The sequence below is a fragment of the Ursus americanus genome, chromosome 7 (assembly GCF_024610735.1).
Source record: "Ursus americanus isolate L20-20 chromosome 7, mUrsAme1.1.p, whole genome shotgun sequence".
Lineage (NCBI taxonomy): Eukaryota > Metazoa > Chordata > Mammalia > Carnivora > Ursidae > Ursus > Ursus americanus.
The window spans coordinates 64,766,037-64,785,847 of NC_142133.1; the positions used below are offsets into that span (position 1 = coordinate 64,766,037).

Genomic DNA, 19,811 nt, shown 5'->3' on the forward strand with positions numbered 1-19,811 from the left:
CAGAAAAGACAGAATTTGGTTATAAACGTTTTGAGTCCAAAAGTATCCTATAATGCATCTAGTCCAGTAATTTTGCAGCCACTAATTTCAGAACCAGAGAGGGTCCCCAGAGATGCCGGAGGGGTGCCTAGGGGATGAGGAAGCAGGGCTACAGTCCTTCACCCCTACTTCAGCCAGAGCCCTTTTTACACTCGGGGAGAGACCTGTGCTCCTGTGCAGGCCCTGACTTTACAGGTTGTACGGGACTTGGGGAAGGTCCCCGAGTCAGTCAGTAGCGGACATGTCCTGAACGTCAGCACGTTGCTCTCTCTGCCACGTATCAGCGCCCCTCCCACCCTGCTTCCATCTTCTTGAGCAAAAACAAACACAAGAAATGGGTGTTGTGCAAACGTGGAAAGCTGTAACTAGCAATAAGAGAAAGGCCTTATGGCCCAAGAGGGGCCTAGAAGAATTACGGCCTTAGGTGTGACATTTACAGCCATGATTTATATCAGAATCATTGGCAGCGGCCTCTCCCTTTCTCCTGTCTTCCCTCCCCTCTTCCTTTCTTCTGTAGAATTCTTTGTTCCCCGTAACTCTTTTTGATGAAAATTATAAAAGCTGGAAGAACGATACAATGAATAGTCCTATTCTGTCCGCCCAGACGGTTGGTAACATTTGCTATTTTGCTTCCTCTCTCCCCTGTGTGCGTTTCTTTTTGTGTTGAATCATTTCAGAGTAAGTTGCAGATAACATGATACCCAACTCCTAAAGACATCAGCGCTCCTAGGAGGGGTCACAAAACCGTGATCGCACTTAAGAAAAGTATTAATAATTCTGTACTGTCATCTAACATCCGGGCCACATTCAAATTTCCCCAGTTGTCCCAAGAATGTCCTTGAGAGCTCATTTTTGTTGTCATTGTTACTGGGTTTTTTATTCCTTTCCCTGAGCCAGTATGCATCAGAGTTCCCCACGGCGTTGGTGGTTATGCAAAAGGAGACAGACATTTTCTAGAAAAACAAATCTAATCTGGAAGTGGACCCAGGTTACTTTTCTCACTGCCATTTCCTCTCACTTGTCTGTATCGCAGGCTGAGATCCTAACTGGCCTGGCGGTCGGCAGCCCTGCGGACGCCGGGCAGGCGGCACTCGTGCTCATGGAAAGGGGCTGCCACGTGGTCATTGTCACCTTAGGTGCTGAAGGATGTGTGATGCTGTCACAGACAGAACCCATGCCAAAGCACATTCCCACTGAGAAAGTCAAGGCTGTGGATACCACGGTAGGTTTTTAAATTTCAGAATCATTTCTGCCCCCTTGAAAATCATCATTTAGTAACAAAGATCCTGCACCTGAATTTTTGGGTCATGAGGTAAGGGCCCGAGATGGTGATGTGGTAGAAGAGAAGAAAAACCAGGCAGGAGGACTAGATCTTAATCCTTCCCTAACCAGCTGGGGGACTTTATCCAAGTCACTTAATCTCTCTGAGCCTCAGTTTCTTCATCCATAAAATCAGAATATTAGGAGCATTATACCTGTATCACCTATATTGGTACCATTATGCCTGTATTACCTATGGTCATTCATTGATTCAATAAATACGTACTGAATCCCTGTTATATGCCGGTCATCTATTAGGTGCTGGGGCTATAGTGGTGAGCAAAACAAAGTCTCTGTCTCATGGGGCTTAGATTTTGGATGCTGTAGCAATCTCTGGTTCGTACAAGCCTCTCGTGTGGAACGAAAGAGCAAGGAGCACTGGCTGGCAGAACTCACTCTTTTAGCCAACAAATAATAACATTAACATTTACTATATGCTTACTGTGTCTCTTTTGGATACATCTCATATAATCTTTACGACAGTTACAAGAGGCAGGTTACTGTCCTCCTTTTACAGATTTAGAAACTTGCTTAGGACCATAATGCTAGGATGTAACAGAGCTGGGGGTTCAAAACTCAGCCCATGGACGCCAGACATTTCTTGTATAAGGTGCTGCATTAAGGACGAGCAGGTTAAGTGGACAAGTCACAGCCCAGAATGGGGTGGAAGGGAAACAAGTTAGAAAAAAAAGCTTAGGGTTCCTCTAAAACTGGGAAAATAAAAATTATTTGTTTATGGCCTAGAATTTAGAAAAGCTGGGGGCACGCCTTGGTGGCTCAGTTGGTAAAGCAGGCGACTCTTGACCTCAGCTCAGGTATCGATCTCAGGGTCATGAGTTCAAGCCCCACATTGGGCTCCACACTGGGTGCGGAGCCTACTTAAAAAAATTTTTAAAAAGAGAGAAGAGCTGCTTAGCAAAGTAAATAAATGTCAGGAACCCAAAACTAGAGTTGAGGAGGAATAAACATTTTAGGATTCTTATTTGTAAGAAATTACTATGTAATTATTTATAAAATATAATTTGGCCTTTATGCTTAAAAAAGACTTTGAAATATGGATCATTTATTAAAAAGGAGCCTAGGCGAATCTGATGAAGTTATGGGTGCACATACGCTTTGAAAAATAGATACGTACAAGGAATGCTTTTCTAACATGAAATTATACCCCGATGCCTTTCACAGGGTGCTTGATCAGGTATTTGATAAATTATACTCGGTGTTGTCATCCTCTTCATACTGAGTCACTTTGGAAACCATTTTCTATTCTGTCAAGCAGTCACCTGATGTAAGAGGTTCCTTCTTAGTTCTGAAATCGACCCTGCATTAGACTAAAGCTTGTCCGGGTCCTGAACAGAGCAGAACAGTTTACTCCTCCTTTGCTGAAAATGAAGGGTCCTGGGGGGGGGGGGGCCGCCTGGCCAGCTCAGTCAGTATAGCATGTGACTCTTGATTTCAGGGTCATGAGTTCAAGGCCCACATTGGACACAAAGCTTACTTAAAATGCATATGATGGGCAAAAACTATACCTTAAAAATGAACGTCCTCGTGAAGATGTCGGGCCTACATGGCTCCCCCATAGAGACTCAGCCTCTGCTTCCAGTGTCTGGGTGGGTCACAGCTACCAAAGCACAACTCAGACGGGTCTACACAGAACCAGGGGTTTATTTGGTGCACCTGACTGGGACGTGTGAAGGTGCGGCCAAGTGCAGAGGAGAAGCCCTGTCATTGGGCCTTGCTCTCACTCTCCCTGTTGGCTCTGTCTGCCTTGTGCTGGCCTCTGAGCTCAGGCAGGCCCCTCCTGGGAGGGGTCCCCGGCAGCTGCCTGCCCACACGGCGCCCCATGTCCCGTCCCCATCCCTGGTGTCAACTAAGAAATCAAAGAACTCTTACCAGAGGACGGGAAGTGGCTGCTGGTCAGACGGACACAAGCCCTGCCCAGCCCAGAACACCTGTGGGGCGATGCACCGCCAGGGCCGGGACCGAGTGACGAGGAAACCAGCCGTGGACGTGCTCCGACACGAATCGATAGTCATTATCCTCAGAGCCATCTTGTGTCGGCGGACTGGACGTCATAGATGATGACGGACGGCGTCTTGAGCGTCTGAGATACAGCAAGGTGCACAAGGAGGGCTCACGCTTTGTGGTTACTGTCTTGCGCCCCTTCATTTGCTTCCTCGGCACGTGCAGTTAATGCTTCGGTTTCAGGGAAGGTGAAACCCAGTGGGAGCTCAGAGGAGAAACGATTACTTAATGCTTGGAGGCAGGAGGCCGAGAACGGGATCACGAAGATCAGAGCACTGGATCGAGATCAGCGAGTGTTTTCTATCAAGGGCCAGAGAGTGAAGTTTCAGTGGCCTTACGTATACACGGTCTGTCACAACTACTCACCTGCCCCATGGTAGCGTGAAAGCAGCCATAAACAACTTCGTGCGCTATCGACATGAAGCCAGTATTAGTCTAAACTAGATTGTTCTAAGTTAAGGTGTTACCAGGAGTCACCAGTACAATTACTATGAAAAGAACTCAAAAAAAAAAAAAACCCAAAAAACAAAACCCTGAAAGAAACAAGGGAATTACAGTGGTACCCTTAAAAACATCTATTTAACACAAAACAGGCAGGAATGGAGGAATAAAGAAGCTACTGGAAGATATGCTGTTATAAACTGAAGAACAAAACTAAGACCAAGGGAGACACAGGATTCAGGAAGCAGGCGAGGCCACCAAGGAGAGAAGTCGGGACGATGAAGGGGAGTCCCAGGGCCGCCGTGACGCAGCCAGCCCCTAACCAGGCCGTCCCAGTGAGAGCAGGAGAGTGGAGAGCCCTGGAGGAATGTCTCCCCGAAACAAAAAAGAAAAGCCAGAAAGGACGAAGAAAGAAACAGTGGAATATCCTTGGGTTTGAATATGCCCAGAGATTTTTAGCTTTCTTGCAGAATTTGAGGGTGAAGTAGAAATTAATATGCAGAAAACTGTGGCAGTGAAGAAAAGAGGCAAATTCTTGCTCTACGTCGTCTGCAGTCCAAGGGTTAAAGTCTGATGAAGTAAATATAATCTTCACACACTGCATGGCTGTGAATACGTACTCCTAACAGTGTAAGTGCCAATTATCGATTTATCCCAACATGGAGATTATAATCCTGTCTTGAAGATGGAACGATTCAGTGTGTGTGTGTGTGTGTGTGTGTGTCTGCGTGCACAAGGGGGAAGAGAAGAGAGCTGAATTCCCATCCTTCAGAGGCGGAAGTCAAGAGAGAATATGGGAAACTGATTTTAAGAATCAGCAGTAGAAGCTTATTACCAGGAATTGAAGATAAATACGAGAAGAAACCGCTGAAGGAATTTCAAGTATTTGCCTCATGGAAATGGTTCTGGCATTTACTCTTTAAGACTTGTCTTTTTACACTATATACATGGATGGCTTTGATCTTTTTCTGGAACGACAAAACACAGTGAGATACCACCTGACACCAACTAGAATGGCTGGAATCAAAAAGAGATGATAACAAGGCATCAGGAGGACATGCAGACATCAGAACCCTCAAACAATGCCAGTAGGAAGGTAAAATGGAAATGGAAATGCTTTGGGAAACAGTCTGGAAGTGCTTCAGAAAGTTAAATTTAGAGTTACGATACAACCCAGCAATTCTACTTCTAGGTGTACGCCCAAGAGAAATGGAAACGTGGCCACACAAAACTTTATACACAAATGTTTATAGCAGCATTATTCCTCACGGCCCCAAATTGGAAACAACCTCACTTGCAACAACAGATGATTGGATAAACAAATTGCGGTGCATATGGTGCATACATAGAATATTATTCAGCCATAAAACAGAATAGTGATGCAGGCTGCGGCACAGATGAGCACCCAAAACATTACACTGAGTGAAAGAAGACAGACACGGGGGCACCTGGGCGGCGCTGTCGGTGAAGTGTCCCACTCTTGGTTTCAGCTCAGATCATGAGCTCTGGGTCCTGGGATCGAGCCCCATGTCACACTCCACACTCAGCATGGAGCCTGCTTGAGATTCTCTCTCTCCCTTTCCCTCTGCCCCTCCCACTCATGCTGTCTCTCTAAATAAATAAATAAATAAATAAATAAATAAATAAATAAATTTTAAAAATCTTGAAAAAAGGACAAATATAAAAGGCCACATATTATATGCTTCCGTATAGATGACATGTCCAGAATAGGTAAATCTCTAGAAACAAGGTGGAGTGATGGCTGCCAGCAGCTGGGAAGGGGGCACAGGGAGCGTGACTGCTAATGGGTACAGGATTCCTTGCTGGGGCGAGGAAAATGTTCTGGAATTAGATGGTGGTGATGGGTGCACAACCTTGTGGATATACTGAAAACCACTGAACTACACACTTTTGAAGGGTGAGTTTTATGGTATGTGAATTATATCAATTTAGAAAACAAAGGTGAAACGACAACAAAAAGATCCATCTAGGCACTTCACCGACGAGCGGATACTCTTGTGATAAAGAACCTTCCAGTTCATTGCTCCACTGAGTCTACTGAATGGGCCCTCAGCATCCCCCCAGCGGAGCGGAGGTGACACAGGAAACAAGGGTGGTTATTTTCTGGGTGTAGAATCTCCCTCAGCCTTTTTACGCTGTCTTTGTCCTCTCGTCCTGCACTGTCATTATGAAAACCCTTGCCTGTTCTGCACACCGCTGTTCAGCCTCTTCATAAGTCTAATAAAGAGGAGATAATTCACACGGTGAGGCGAGGAGCTCCCAGGGAGGCATTTTCTCCTGAACAAATGGGCGCCTTCACTCTTCTGTCAGGAGGACATTACTCACTCTCAGGCAGTTTATGACCTCACTTTTCTCCTCCTCCTAATCCCTCACGATGCACACCTTTAAAAAAAAAAAAAATCACGTCGTGCGACCTAAATGTACATCATTTTCGTGAGTCACACCTCAACAGAGCCAAACTGAGACAGAGAAATCGGGGGTGGCATGGCCGGTGGAAACCCCTTCAGTTGGTTCATCTTGTCCACCCACGACAGGCAGCCTGCTCTAGAAGGAGCCATTTCCCGCTCGACGTCGGTGCTCCTGCCGACTGCTCTATTCAGCTCACCTCTGCGTCAGTCGTTGGCTGTATCACGTCTGTTTTTACCTCTGTGTTTCCTGTTGTACTACAGTGAGATGGTGACGGGAGTGCAGATGTCCTCCGCTCAGTTTGGGAGACATGACCGATGTGTCTCTTTTCCCATCTCTCTGTCTCTCTCTTATCTGAATCTCAGCCTCAAAATGCCCCGGCCTTCCTGTCCTCTGTGCTGTCTTGCACCCCGAACGTTAGGGGGCTAGGCCTTCTTGTGCCGACTGCACTAACTAACCACTCCCTAGTCAAGAGTCGCACACATTTAAGCATGGTACTATTTTAGGTTATCGTGCTAGTGTGATACAACGTTAGTTATCCTTGGCCTACAGATTGATTTAGAAATTGCTTTTCTACATGTAAACGGTTACGTCCTAGAATCTACATTCAGACTCTTATTTTTTAAGAACTCAGCCTATAGGCTAAATCCGTCTTCCCAAGAATTGCTCACCTTATAATAAAGCATCATAATGCAGGGTATATAAGTAAGCTGACAGTAATCCAAAGACAGGGGCATGGGGATTCTCTTACCTCTTCTTTATTCCTTTTTCCTGCCCGTTATGTTTGAGTCCTGTAGTATTCACAGTTGCTGGGTGAGGCACGAGGCAGTACTGGATGCCCCCAGCAGATAACTCAGGGCTGGGAGAGTCAGCTCTGAACTAGAAATTGCACCAGCCGGAAGTGGGGGTGGTTTGTTTTCAAGTTTGCACAGAAGCACTCATGAAGATACAGTGATTGCTGCGACTGATAGGTCACCCCCAGTTTTCCTAGGTAATTTCTCTGTAGTGTATTCCCCACATCCCAGGACCCGGCCTTCAGCCATCCAGTCTGTTCTTAAGGATTGGCTCCCATTAATCTACCTCTGAGGCACCATTCAGAATGACAGCTCAGCCTTTGAAAGCCCAGATTCGAAGGGCCATTGTCCCATCTTCATATGACTTTTCCCCCCAGACTTCATCCTCTTCCCATTCCCACCCCCTAGCCAGTAGAAGACCAAGCTAATATTACCAGACGTCATTAGAACCAATGACTTTAGAGCTCTTAAGAGCTGTTCCTCAACTCAGGCAAACCGAGGTGTTTCCTACTTAGCCATAGTCTTGCTGAGAGGACTGAACACTCACCAGTTCTTACACGGGCACTGCCAGTGTTAGTCTTTGTGACATTCCTTAAAATGTGTTTCCCTAGCAAGGCACTCTCTCCTCCCACCTCTTTCTTTCTGAGGAACACACACATTCTTTGCGTTTGTCAATAATTAGTAGGGTTTCTGAGGGGTCTTTGTAGCTCCTACTCCATTTTGTCCTTGAAAAGAGCCTTTGCACAGTTCTGTCCAGAAACTTACATTATAGCCAAGATAGAGTTTGAGCTCCCCTACTGTTGATTGCCAGGACTTGGAAAAGGGGTTGGGAGAGGAAAACACTGTGGGTAAAGAGCAATCGAATCTTGGTGCTGAAGAGGTAACTATAAAACAAGAAAGCTAACTTTAACCGCCATTATCAATTTATTATCCAAGAAGTCACTGTCATTTCCTCCACATTTTGACCTCAGGAAAATTAAGTATCTACTGATATTGCCACTGCTCAAAGTATCTTGGAAAATTGTCTTTTAGAAGGGCCTTGAGAGCACCTTGACCCTACTTATCAGTCTCCTGGGGTTTTTTCTTTCTATTCATAAAATTAATACATACTTAGTTCTCAAGAGGAGAAAAAAGCAGACAACATAGAAAAGTATAAAGAAGAAAGTCAAATACCTGTGAGTCTACCACTTAGATGTAACCACGGTTATCCTTTTAAAGATTTTATTTTAAGTAGTCTCTGCCCCCAACGTGGGGCTTGAAACTACAACCTCTGAGATCAAGAGTTGCACACTCCACCGGCCCAGCCAGCCAGGCACCCCGTCCACCATTATCCTCTTAGTATAAATCCTTCCATATTTTTTTCAGACCCATTCATGCACTTTTGAATATCTGTTCATGGAAAATTTGAATATTTGCCCCAGCAGAGATTAATATGTGTAATTAGGGGAAGCCTCCACAACTCAAAAAGATCAACCATTTCTCTAGAACAATGTAAAGGGCAATTCACTGAAAAAGAAATACAGAAAATAAATGTTAATGTTCAACCTCACAAGAAATCAGGATTATACAAATGAAAATCACTGTGAGATCCCCCCCTTCATGCCCATCAGTTTGGCAAAAAATAAAGACTGATAATGTCAAAGTCCAAATAAATTGAAAGCACAGTGTTTTCAGAGGGCAGTTTGACAGTTTACCAATTTTTTAAATGTGCTTTCCCTTTGACCCAGTAAACCTTCTAAGAGTCTATCCTGCAGAAATGTTCATATATACAAATATTTCTACAAGAATATGTATTCCAGCTTTGTTTATAATAATCAAAAATTGATCGGACATAGCTACATAATCAAGGAGAAAATCAAATTATAATAGTAATAGTGCAATTTACCTAAAAATAACTCTGTCAGTAAATAAAAGCAAATTTTTAAAATCTGGGGGGGGAACCCCACCAAACTACTATGATCATTGCTCATGGGAAGGGGACAGGAGGCAGGTGTCATAAAGGAGGACTTCTACATCCCACTCCATATTCTAATGAATTGTTTTAGTATTTCCATGACCTTTTATTTGTCATGCATTACTTCAAAATTTGGAGGATATATGATTTGGGGACACAGCAAAAAACTGTTTGGAGCCATATCTAGCAAATAGGAGAGGGGATATCATTTCTCAAAGAGTATGCTGAGCAGTTTCCTCACAAAGAAGCCTGTAATTGGCCAGATTCGCTCTTGGTCTCAAGTATTCCAAAATATCTATGTAAGTAGGCTGAGTAGCCCTTTGTCTTAAGATGACTTCTAAATGGATAGACACCTGATGCCAAAAAAATAGCTCTTCATTGCCTTCAGATCCAGGCACTGGGGCCTCTTTTTAAGTCTAGATATTTCACTACACGCTTTTGACAGGATATTTTTCCTTTAATCTTTCCAAAGAAACAATTTCCCTCAAAAATATGTCATTCTATACAGTTTGCCTTGGAAATAACAGAATAAATGTCAGAGTTGCACTGTTTCTGTTCCTCACTCAAATGCATGGCAGATCTTCAGAGAAGCTTTACCCATGGTCACATTTTCTTTCTGAATGGGTCTGCCTACATGTCTTAAACTCTTTAACCCTCATTGCCACAATTAATATTATATTGAATTTGGCTTTGCCACATTTCTCGATCTCTGTTAGTTGATGATCTGAAGGAACTGTCAAAAGGGCCAGACCATAGGCAATACCTCATGTTTAAGAACTTAACAGTTCACATACTTCATCGTCCACGTACCTCCCGTTTGAAACAGACCTGAATGGAATGGCTCATGAGGGATGGAGGAACATATGTAACACCATCCTTTGGACTGAAATGTGTCCCCTACAAAATTCGTATCTTGAAGTTAGGAGGTAATTAAGGTTCAGTGAGGTCATAAGGATGGAGCCATAGGACTAATGTTCTTACAGGAAGAGACACCAGAGAGCTCACTCTCTGTGTAGGCTCAAGGAGATCAGAGCACACAGCAAGATGGCGGCCCCCTGCCAGCCAGGAGAAGAGGCCTTAGAATGAAGCACACCTTGTGAGCACCCTGATCTTGGACTTCCAGCCTCCAGAACTGTGAGAAATAAATTTCTGTTGTTTAAGCCACCCAGCCGGTGATTTTTTATATGGCAGCGCAAGCAGACTAACACTTAAGAAAGCAAATGAGCATACTTCAGAAGCGACCTAAAGCAAATACTGAAAAGTCTGCTGTTTTGTGAGGAGAAAATAATCTGAAGCGAACTAACAGGATCAGCCTAAATCACCTTTCTGGTGAACTATCTTAAGAGTATTGCTTATGGTTTAACTGCAATCCTCGGTCCCAGTAGGTAAGGCCAGATGATGTCCTAAGCTCAAACCCCGATTTAGCCATTAACCTGCAGGCTTCTTTGGACAAAGGACTCATACATTTGGGCTTGGGTTGTGCTCCAAACATGACGTGTCTGGAGTGGGTGATCTCTGAGGCATCTTCGACCTCCGTGATTCTCACAGATTCTTGGGAACATGGGGCTAATGCCCAAAAGCCAGGCATTAGGCTGTGCTAGGCTTTGTGTGCTCCGAACAACCCTGCCAGACGGGGTTAATGCCCTTTTTAGAAAGGAGGAAAGTAATGCTCCTAAAGGCAAACAGTCTGCCCAGTCAGACAGCTGGCAAGTTGGCAGAGCCAGGAATTGATTCCAGGTCTGTCTGTCCAACTCCTAAGTCCAGGTACTCTCTACCACACCCCTCTGTCTCTTGATGTTATAGCAGTCCGCCCACCCTTCAGTCCCTCCTATATGGCATTTCAGCACTGACTTTCCTTGTTACTTGTCATGATACAGGCTTCTGTAATCACTCCATTTCTCTAGATTTTCAGAAGCTTCCAGATCTTGCAAAGGCACTGCCTGCTTTGTGCCATAGATTGCAGCCTCACTTGAAGGCAGGAACCCATATAAGAACAGTGCCTGGCATGTGTAAGCACCCAGTACCTCTTAGTGCTCATTAGTAGGTCCCTGTGTGTCTTTTACGGTACCTGGATCCTGCGGAGTACCCGGAAGCATGTACCAGGAGCTCGCATCACTCTCCAGTACACGGAGTGGGCATGACCTTAGCTCTGTACATTACTGGAAAGAAACCCAGGTCCCACTGCCGTTTGATTCCAGCATCTTCCTGTACAGGACAAGGAGGTGGACTGCATAGATAGTAGTGGCAGGATCGTTCCAGTCCAGATATCAAAGTTTTGGGCACAGACCACTTCCATTCATTCTTTTCATTGAATGACCAAACCTAAAGGAGAGGTGCACCACTCCTAGAGAATATGACCAGATCATCTTTCCATGAAACCTCTTTAAATAGGGGCCTGGACTGCTAACTAGAGAGGCTAAGGAAAATATATTTCCTCTTTTTTAACATTCCCAAACTAGCTCTCCAGTTTAAGGAAAGACAAAAACACTCCCCCTTCCCTGCCTAGTAAACTCCTGTCCATCCTCAAGTCCATCTCAGAGAGTTCCTTTTTGGGCAATCCCACTGCTTACTATATGCTTGGCATATAGTGAAATCACGTGAAATTTCGTGAAATCACGAAAGAGTTCTACTTCCTTCTGGGAAAGTGACTAGTGTATGTATTAGGGTCACTTAGGCTCACTGAGTCCCCGTGTTCTCAGGGCACTGAAAGATCTATAGGATTCCTTATATTCCTTAAATTCTACCTTGAATATGCCAAGGGAAAGAATAAATCTCAGATACAAATGTGCTTTTTTTAATGTTATGAAAACAAAACACCCAGTTTCCCATTTTAAAACATATCCTTAGATTATTTTACCTGCATAGAAAGGCCAGGCCAAAATTAAGTTACAGAGGGTAAATGGCATCTCTGAAATCGGCATCACAGAATACAGATAACCCAGCTGAGGCTCTGAAATATCCATCTTAACCTTAGGAATGATATCAATAAATGGACAGGCTATCTGAGCAAACTCTGCCAACTCTGACTGCCAGAAAAGATGAAGACGACAAAAAGAAGTTCACTGAATATGAAGAAAGGACAGAGGACAAGGTGATTGCTGAAGAGACTGATGGACAAGGCACAAGACATCTGTCATGCCCGGGGGTCCGTGTTAGCTTTATTACATTACTTCCATATCAGCAGATCACCTCATTTGCTGGCTAATCAGGCAGAATTAAATATTTTACATTATCTTTCTTAATCCTGCATGTGATCAGTTGAAAACCCAGGGCTCTAAAAATCTAATTGTAACTGCTTATCAGAAATGTCATCTTCACTTTGAAGGACTGGACCAGAGCCACATACAAGGCTGTGTTTTCCGTTTTCCTAAAGTACATGTACGGCCAGACCTGGACACACACGTACATGTGCCTGGTGCCGAACGTCTCCAGGGCTCGTGAGCCGGAAGCTTGGATCCCTGATCCTGCTTCAGAACTCAAATCCAGCCAGAGATTAAAAAGAGCCATGGTAGTGGAGAAGAGGGGCATGGAGGTGGTGGTAGGATGTAGAGAAGAAAAAGAAACAACTGTCAAAACCTTAGCAAAAGTCAAGAAAGCAAAATCTAAATCTAGATTTAGAGTGTGCTGTGGGCCTCGACGCCACCTAATTGAAAGGACAGGAAATAGTCCCTGTCCCAGTAAGAGGCGATGGTTTAAGGTTCTAGGAGCTTGCTTATCCTTTCCCAGTGAAGACTTGGAGCTCCCTACCGCTACCGTCCACCTCTCCCAGCTCCCAGAGAGCAGTGTGATCACATGGCAGTGACAGCAGTCCGCTCCTTGCCCGCTTCCCAGGATGCTACCCTCGTGTTCTCTGTGGTTTCCAGTGTGTGAAGATGTTTCTTGGGCAGACCCAAAATTAAGAGGCGAAAAACCTTCTGGAGCCAAATTGTAGAGGCCAGTGAGCTGGAGCCCAGACCACTGCCCTCCGTGCCTGTCGTTGCTGACAGGTGAACAAGGCATTGAAAAAAGAGGTGTGTGGTTCATGGCTTGCCGAACTTCTGTCTGCCTTGGTGTGTTGTAGGTTAGTGGTGTGAATACTCTGTGTACGTCTGCACTGTGGGAATAATCTGTTGGTGGCATAAGTGTTGTGCATGCATGTGTGTGTGAGTAAAACGTACTGCGGTGGAACAGGGTGTAAAGGGGCGGCTGGTCACTCACACTTTCCTCTTCCTCCTTCCATTCCTTTAAACACGATTGGAGGGCTCTGTACTGTGGTACAACCCTGGAAAAGCGATCTGACTTGGGGGTTGAGGGGGTCCAGAGGTTAGGTGAATTACAACTCCCCTGAAAGGGTCTCAAAAAACAAAAGTTTTATATCCTTTTCCTTCCTTTGGTCAAAACAAATGAAAATTAGGAAAAGAAAGATCGTGGTTACATTTGCTAAGTGACTTCCCGTGACTGTCCTGTTCTCAGTTAAGAAAACCATCTTCCAGGGCACCTGGGTGGCTCAGTCGGTTAAGTGTCTGCCTTTGACTCAGGTCATGATCCTAGAGTCCTGGGATCAAGCCCCATGTCGGGTTCCCTACTCAGCGGGGAACCTGCTTCAGGATTCTCCCCTCCCTCGGTCCCTCCCCACCCCCACTCGTGCTCACGTGTTCTCGCTTTCTCTCAAATAAATAAATAAAATCTTTTAAAAAATTAAAAAAGGAAAAGAAAACCATCTCCTCTATTTAGTCTGCTCTTCTAGTTTTAGCATGTGGGAATCTAATTGTGTAGATTCAGTTCTACATGAAATATAATTTGCATCAAATACTTATATTGACTCCTTCCCTCAGCCAATCAGATTGCCTGCCGTTCTCCCTTCCTTCCTTCTTTATAAATTGTGAAATAGTTCAATGACACTGAAAAGTGTAGAGAACAAGATCATGACCACCCATGGACCCACCACCCAGCTTTGTTATTTCTTCATGTTTTGCTATTTTTGCTTCAGGTAGTTTTTAAGAAATAAAATGTCACACAAACACAATGAGACCTCTTGGCTTAGGACACTTAGTGCTGTGAAGATGCAGCCTATGTCAGAAGCTAGCTTTTAGAAACGCATTTGAACAGAACAGTAGGATTTTGTAAGAATTTCTTTTTTTTAATATTTTCTTATTATATTATGTTAGTCACCATACAGTACATCCCCAGTTTCCGATGTAAAGTTCGATGATTCATTAGTTGCGTATAACACCCAGTGCACCACGCAATACGTGCCCTCCTTACTACCCATCACCAATCTATGTAAGAATTTCTCTTGATCTTTGCCATTCTGCAGTTTTACCACAATGAGCCCACATCTGAATTTATTTTCATTTATATTGCTCATGACGCTGTTCTTCCTGAATCTCAGTATTTGTGTTTCTCCTCGATTCTGAACAATTCTTACACATTCTATGTTTTATTATTGCCTCCCCTACTTCCTCAATCGTCTCCTTCTGGAACCCCTAGAAGGTATACATTAGACTTTCTCTTTTCTCTTCTTCATGTCTTTTAAAACTGCTAGACAGAGGAGTGCCTGGGTGCCTCAGTTCGTTGAGCATCCAACTCGGTTTTGGTTCAGGTCATGATGTCAAGGTCATGAGACTGAGCCCTGGGTTGGGCTTCGTGCTCAGTGGGGAGTCTGCCTGAGATTCTCTCTCCGCCTCCCTCTGCCTCTCTCCCACCCCTCACGTGCTCTCTCCCTTTCTCTCTTCTCTCTGTCTATCTGTCTCGCTCTCTCAAATAATAAAATCTTTAAAAAAATTTTTAAAAACCACTAGAGAGAGAAGCCTGGGGTGCTGAGGCTGCGTGTCACCTTATCCTTGTTCCAGGGTCGATGAAACAGAAGTGACCTCGAGAACTGAAAACACCGTCCTTTAAACACAGAAAGTCACAGTCCTTTAAGAAACAGAAAAGACCGTTGTGGGAAGTCATGGCAAAATGGGGTGAGGAGCACCCCACTGTGCACACATTTACTCAGCACACTGTATTTTAATTTTCTGCATTGCAAACAGCAGGTGTGCACCAGTATAATAGGGCCACTGGTGTAATAAGACAGTCCCTGGCCCCGAAGAGCTTGAGTCTGGAAGAGTCTGTAGCCCACAGCTGAATGAGAAGTGCCGTGGTGGGGATACACCTGAAGTGCTATGGGGTGCGGCTGGGGAGCCCACCTGGCCTGAGGAGCCCGCTTCCCTGCTTTGAGGGGGCAAGGGAAGGTGAGCTAAAGGACGAGTCAGCTTCGGGAAGGGTAACCCGGGCAGAGGCAGCAGCTCATGAAAGGTCCAGAGCCAAGAGAATATGTCAGTGTTGGTGCCTTTTCAAGCAGCTGTGTGTGGAAAGAGCTTGCAGTACAAGGAAGGATGGAAAAGGATGAGGTGTAGCTCTTACAGGGACGGGTTGTGAGGGGCTTTGTGGGCCAGAACCAGAAATTTGCACATTCTCCAGAGGGCAGCGGGGAGCCATTGAAGAGTTTAAGCAGGGATAGGTTTTATCAGATTTGTACTCTATTAATAAAGAGTAACATGGCTGAGTATAAAGAATAAGTTGGAGGGGCACCTGGGTGACTCAGTCGATTAATCCAACTCGTGATCTCAGCTCAGGTCTCGATCTCAGGGTTGTGAGTTCAAGTCCCGCATTCACATCACGCATTGGGCTCCAATTTATTCTTTTTTTTTTTTTTTAAGTAATTGGAGATTACAATACTGGAGGCGGGGAGAACCACCCAGACTGTTGCATTGATCTGTCTAGTAACAGATTATGGCAGCCTGGACTAGGGAGGTGGCAATTGGGATGTTGAGAAGTGAGTTTGAGGGGGCGCCTGGGTGGCTCAGTCGTTAAGTGTCTGCCTTTGGCTCAGGGCGTGATCCCAGAGTCCTGGAATCAAGCCCCGCATCAGGTTTCTCTGCTGGGAGCCTGCTTCTTCCTCTCCCACTACCCCTGCCTGTGTTCCCTCTCTCGCTGGCTGTCTCTCTCTCTCTCTGTCAAATAAATAAATAAAATCTTTTTTTAAAAAAAAAGTGAGTTTGAGAAGTCTTAAGAATTCAGAGAACATAACGGTAGCTCATTTCCTTTAAAATAAAAGGGTAGGGGACCAAGTAAGGTGCTTGTTTCATGGTCAAAACCAATAGATCCTTCTACCAGTGTCAGTGGTTGTCAGCACGTTTTGAGCCTTGACTCACCTAAGGACCAAGACCTACTCCCAACAGAAACAAGTCCATATCATTGGTGATTCTCTGCAGGTGGCCCCGGAAGATGGCAGTGCAGTTTACAGAAAATAAAATGAAATGCCCAGGTGATCTCTGCATGCCCTTCCATTGGGCATGTCTGGCTGCCTGCCACCCCCATTTTGGTGAATCACTGATCTGTGCAACAGAGAAGCATTTGGAGCAGAAAGTTATCCTTCACTTAAAGTAAACAGCATGTGAAGGGAACTCGTTTGCAACACGGTGCTGGTTGAGATTATCTCCCCTACCACCTGTGCCTGAGACACTAGCTTTCTCCAGATACAAACACAACCTTCACGTAACTACACGTTCTCCCCCTGATGAAGTAACAGATCAGCAAGTATGTGACGAATTGGGGTTGTGTAGACAAAACACCAGCTATTCCAGCCAAGGCACCCGCAGTTGGTTGTGAATCATCCACACCAACTTTCAGCAGTGAGATTCTCAGAACAATTGTTCACTTCCATCCTTTGTTTCCACCATGTACAATTAGCCCAAGACCCGAGAGTGAACCAGCAACTGTAAGGAACCAGAAACATTATAAATAACCCAGAGAATCCTTTTATAACAGCAACTGCCTACTGATTTTGTGGCCTAACAGCTCAAGCAAAAAAGGATATAAATACGATATTGTGCAATGACTAATTACTCAAAATTTTGTGCATCAGCAGAAGTGGAACCTGTGGTTGGTGCTAATATTATCAGATGTCTTTACCGTTTAATAATCTGGTAGCTCTATATTATGTAGCACGCAGTTTTCACAGAGAACAATGATTTTATTTCAAGTACCTCTCACTGACATAAAAAAGCAGCTGTTGGAAGATGAACATTTGGCAGAAAATGTTTTAGCAGAATCTTTTGTGAGATACTAAATCATATTGGATTAACTGTTGTCTGTCTAGAATAGTGGAGTCCCAAAGAAAAAAAGATGGCTGACCACAGAAGGCAAGGGACGTCTTTAGAACTCAGTGAATCACTCACAGACATTTTAGCTGTAAGTGCCATTTACTCACCAATATATCAAGTTATTTATATACAAAGCTTCCATTAATGTTGCCTGAAGAATGGGCCTTTTTTTATTCCAGTTTAGCTCACACTCAGGATTCTACTTCTCTCAGTAATTCCATTCCAATAATGGGATTCTTTAAATTATAGAATAAATTAATCCACCACAGACATTTTTGGCCAGAATGGGGTTTTTAAACTAGTTTCAAGTCTCCACAGGCCATTGTCTGTGGCCAGCCAGACCGAAGAGCAGCGAGGGCTGTGACTCAGAGCAGCACCTGCTGAGCCCATGGCAGCCTGCCCCGGAACCTGAGGAGTTCCCTGGCCTCATGGCCCACCACTCCCAGGTTGACAACAGACCCTTACATGTTCTTCAGGCTGGTCAAGCACTGGTCGCTGTTCTAGCAAGGAAGTGACGTCATGCCACGGCTGCTGGGCACAGCCAATTTTAGCAAAACAATATTATGATCGAGCTGCTTTCATGTGGCCATACTGATTCAAGAACGTTTTTCACAGTAAACATGATAACTAAAGCATAAAATTCTCCTCTTTCCTAAACTATCAAGCAATGTACAAAGCAAAGACTTTTACCTTATCCCCAATTCCCACTCCTGGGGTGGAGTGTGTGATCGGTAAAGATTAAAAATGACTTCATCAAGATAAAAAGCTTCTGCACAGCCAAGGAAACAGTCAAAAAAACTAACAGGCAGCCCACGGAATGGGAGAATATATTTGCAAATGACACTACAGATAAAAGACTGGTATCCAAGATCTACAAAGAACTTCTCAAACTCAATACAAAAGAAACAAACAAATCATAAAACGGGCAGAAGATATGAACAGACACTTTTCCAATGAAGACATACAAATGGCTAACAGACACATGAAAAAATGTTCAAAATCAGTAGCCATCAGGGAAATTCAAATCAAAACCACACTAAGATACCACCTTATGCCAGTTAGAATGGTGAAAATTGACAAGGCAGGAAACAACAATTGTTGGAGAGGATGTGGAGAAAGGGGATCCCTCCTACTTTGTTGGTGGGAATGCAAGTTGGTACAGCCACTCTGGAAAAGAGTGTGGAGGTCCCTTAAAAAGTTAAAAATTGAGGGACCCTATGATCCAGCCATTGCGCTACTGGGTATTTACCCCAAAGATACAGACGTAGTGAAGAGAAGGGCCATATGCACCCCAATGTTCGTAGCAGCATTGTCCACAATAGCTAAATCGTGGAAGGAGCCGAGATGCCCTTCAACAGATGACTGGATTAAGAAGATGTGGTCCATATATACAATGGAATGTTACTCAGCTATCAAAAAAAACGAATTCTCAACATTTGCTGCAACATGGACGGCACTGGAGGAGATAATGCTAAGTGAAATAAGTCAAGCAGAGAAAGACAATTATCATATGGTTTCTCTCATCTATGGAACATAAGAACTAGGAAGATCGGTAGGAGAAGAAAGGGATAAAGAAAGGGGTGGTAATCAGAAGGGGGAATGAAGCATGAGAGACTATGGACTCTGAGAAACAAACTGAGGGCTTCAGAGGGGAGGGGGTGGGGGAATGGGATAGACTGGTGATGGGTAGTAAGGAGGGCACGTATTGCATGGTGCACTGGGTGTTATACGCAACTAATGAATCATCGAACTTTACATCAAAATCCAGGGACGTACTGTATGGTGACTAACATAATATAATTTAAAAATATATAATTATAAAAAAATAAAAATAAAAAATAAAAATGGGGGGTTTTCTGAGATGGCTGAGGATTGCTTTTAGGGCAGAGCCCAGGATTGGGCCAAGAGTGGCATGAGGTGCAGAAAACGATATGGGGATAGGGATGTCTGTTCTGTATGTTATTTGGTAATATGAGACAGCATGTCTGCATTTTCGTATGGTCATTTTGACGCAAGTGCTAACTCCAAATAGCTTCATCAGAATGCCCCATTTCGGGGCACCTGGGTGGCTCAGCTGGTTAAGCCTCTAACTCTTGGTTTTGGCTCAGGTCATGATCTCAGGGTTGTGGGATCGAGCCCCACATCAGGCTCTGCGCTCAGCGTGGAGTCTGCCTGAGATTCCTTTCCCCTCCTTTTCCCTCCCCCTCTGCTCCTCCCCTGCCCCCACTCATTTGCAAGCTCTCTCTCTCTCTCTCTCTCTCAAATAAATAAATAATCTTTTTTTTTTAATGCCCCATTTCATTACTGGCATGACTGGCCAGCCCAGAAACCTCAAAAACCAGAAACTGAGAGTGGACACTGAATCAGGCCCCATATGGAGCCAGCAAATGACCTCTGTCAATATGGGCCACTGGTTGACTTGGACCAGGAGCCATATATCACCAAAAATGGAGCCAGATCAGTCCGTGGTGCTGACCTCTGACAGTGAACACCACAACCAATGTACAGTGGAGATCAAACAGAATTGATGCAATTCTTATGATCATCTGTACTCTTACAAATGGTTACCAAATACTTGTAGGGTACCAGTAAATGAAGAATCTGGAAGTTGTGGGATGAAGGCTGACAGAGTTTTTCTTATTCTCTAGTAGTTGAATTTTAATCAATATGTTGAAAACTGAAAGA

At 44.4% G+C, this 19,811-nt stretch overlaps 1 protein-coding gene and 1 long non-coding RNA gene across 10 annotated transcripts in view; one reads left to right on the plus strand and one right to left on the minus strand.

Annotated features, from left to right (window-relative positions):
* Nucleotides 1-3,841, minus strand: part of LOC123799889 (uncharacterized) — a 30,458-nt gene extending 26,617 nt beyond the window's left edge. For all 3 annotated transcript variants that reach the window (XR_015725304.1, XR_015725303.1, XR_015725302.1), the window contains exon 1: nt 3,250-3,841. This is a non-coding gene — a long non-coding RNA (uncharacterized LOC123799889). The remainder of the gene's footprint in view (nt 1-3,249) is intronic.
* RBKS (ribokinase) overlaps nt 1-19,811 on the plus strand; it is an 87,508-nt gene that overhangs the window by 42,318 nt on the left and 25,379 nt on the right. For 5 of the 7 annotated variants that reach the window (XM_045809163.2, XM_045809164.2, XM_087863755.1 and 2 more), the window contains exon 7: nt 1,073-1,261. The exons of 1 other annotated variant lie outside the window; for it this stretch is intronic. In XM_045809163.2, the coding sequence (XP_045665119.1) occupies nt 1,073-1,261 (189 nt within the window). Of the gene's footprint in view, nt 1-1,072; nt 1,262-9,980; nt 18,429-19,811 lie in introns of those variants that run through there. One more of the 7 variants, XM_045809165.2, reaches the window with a different exon arrangement.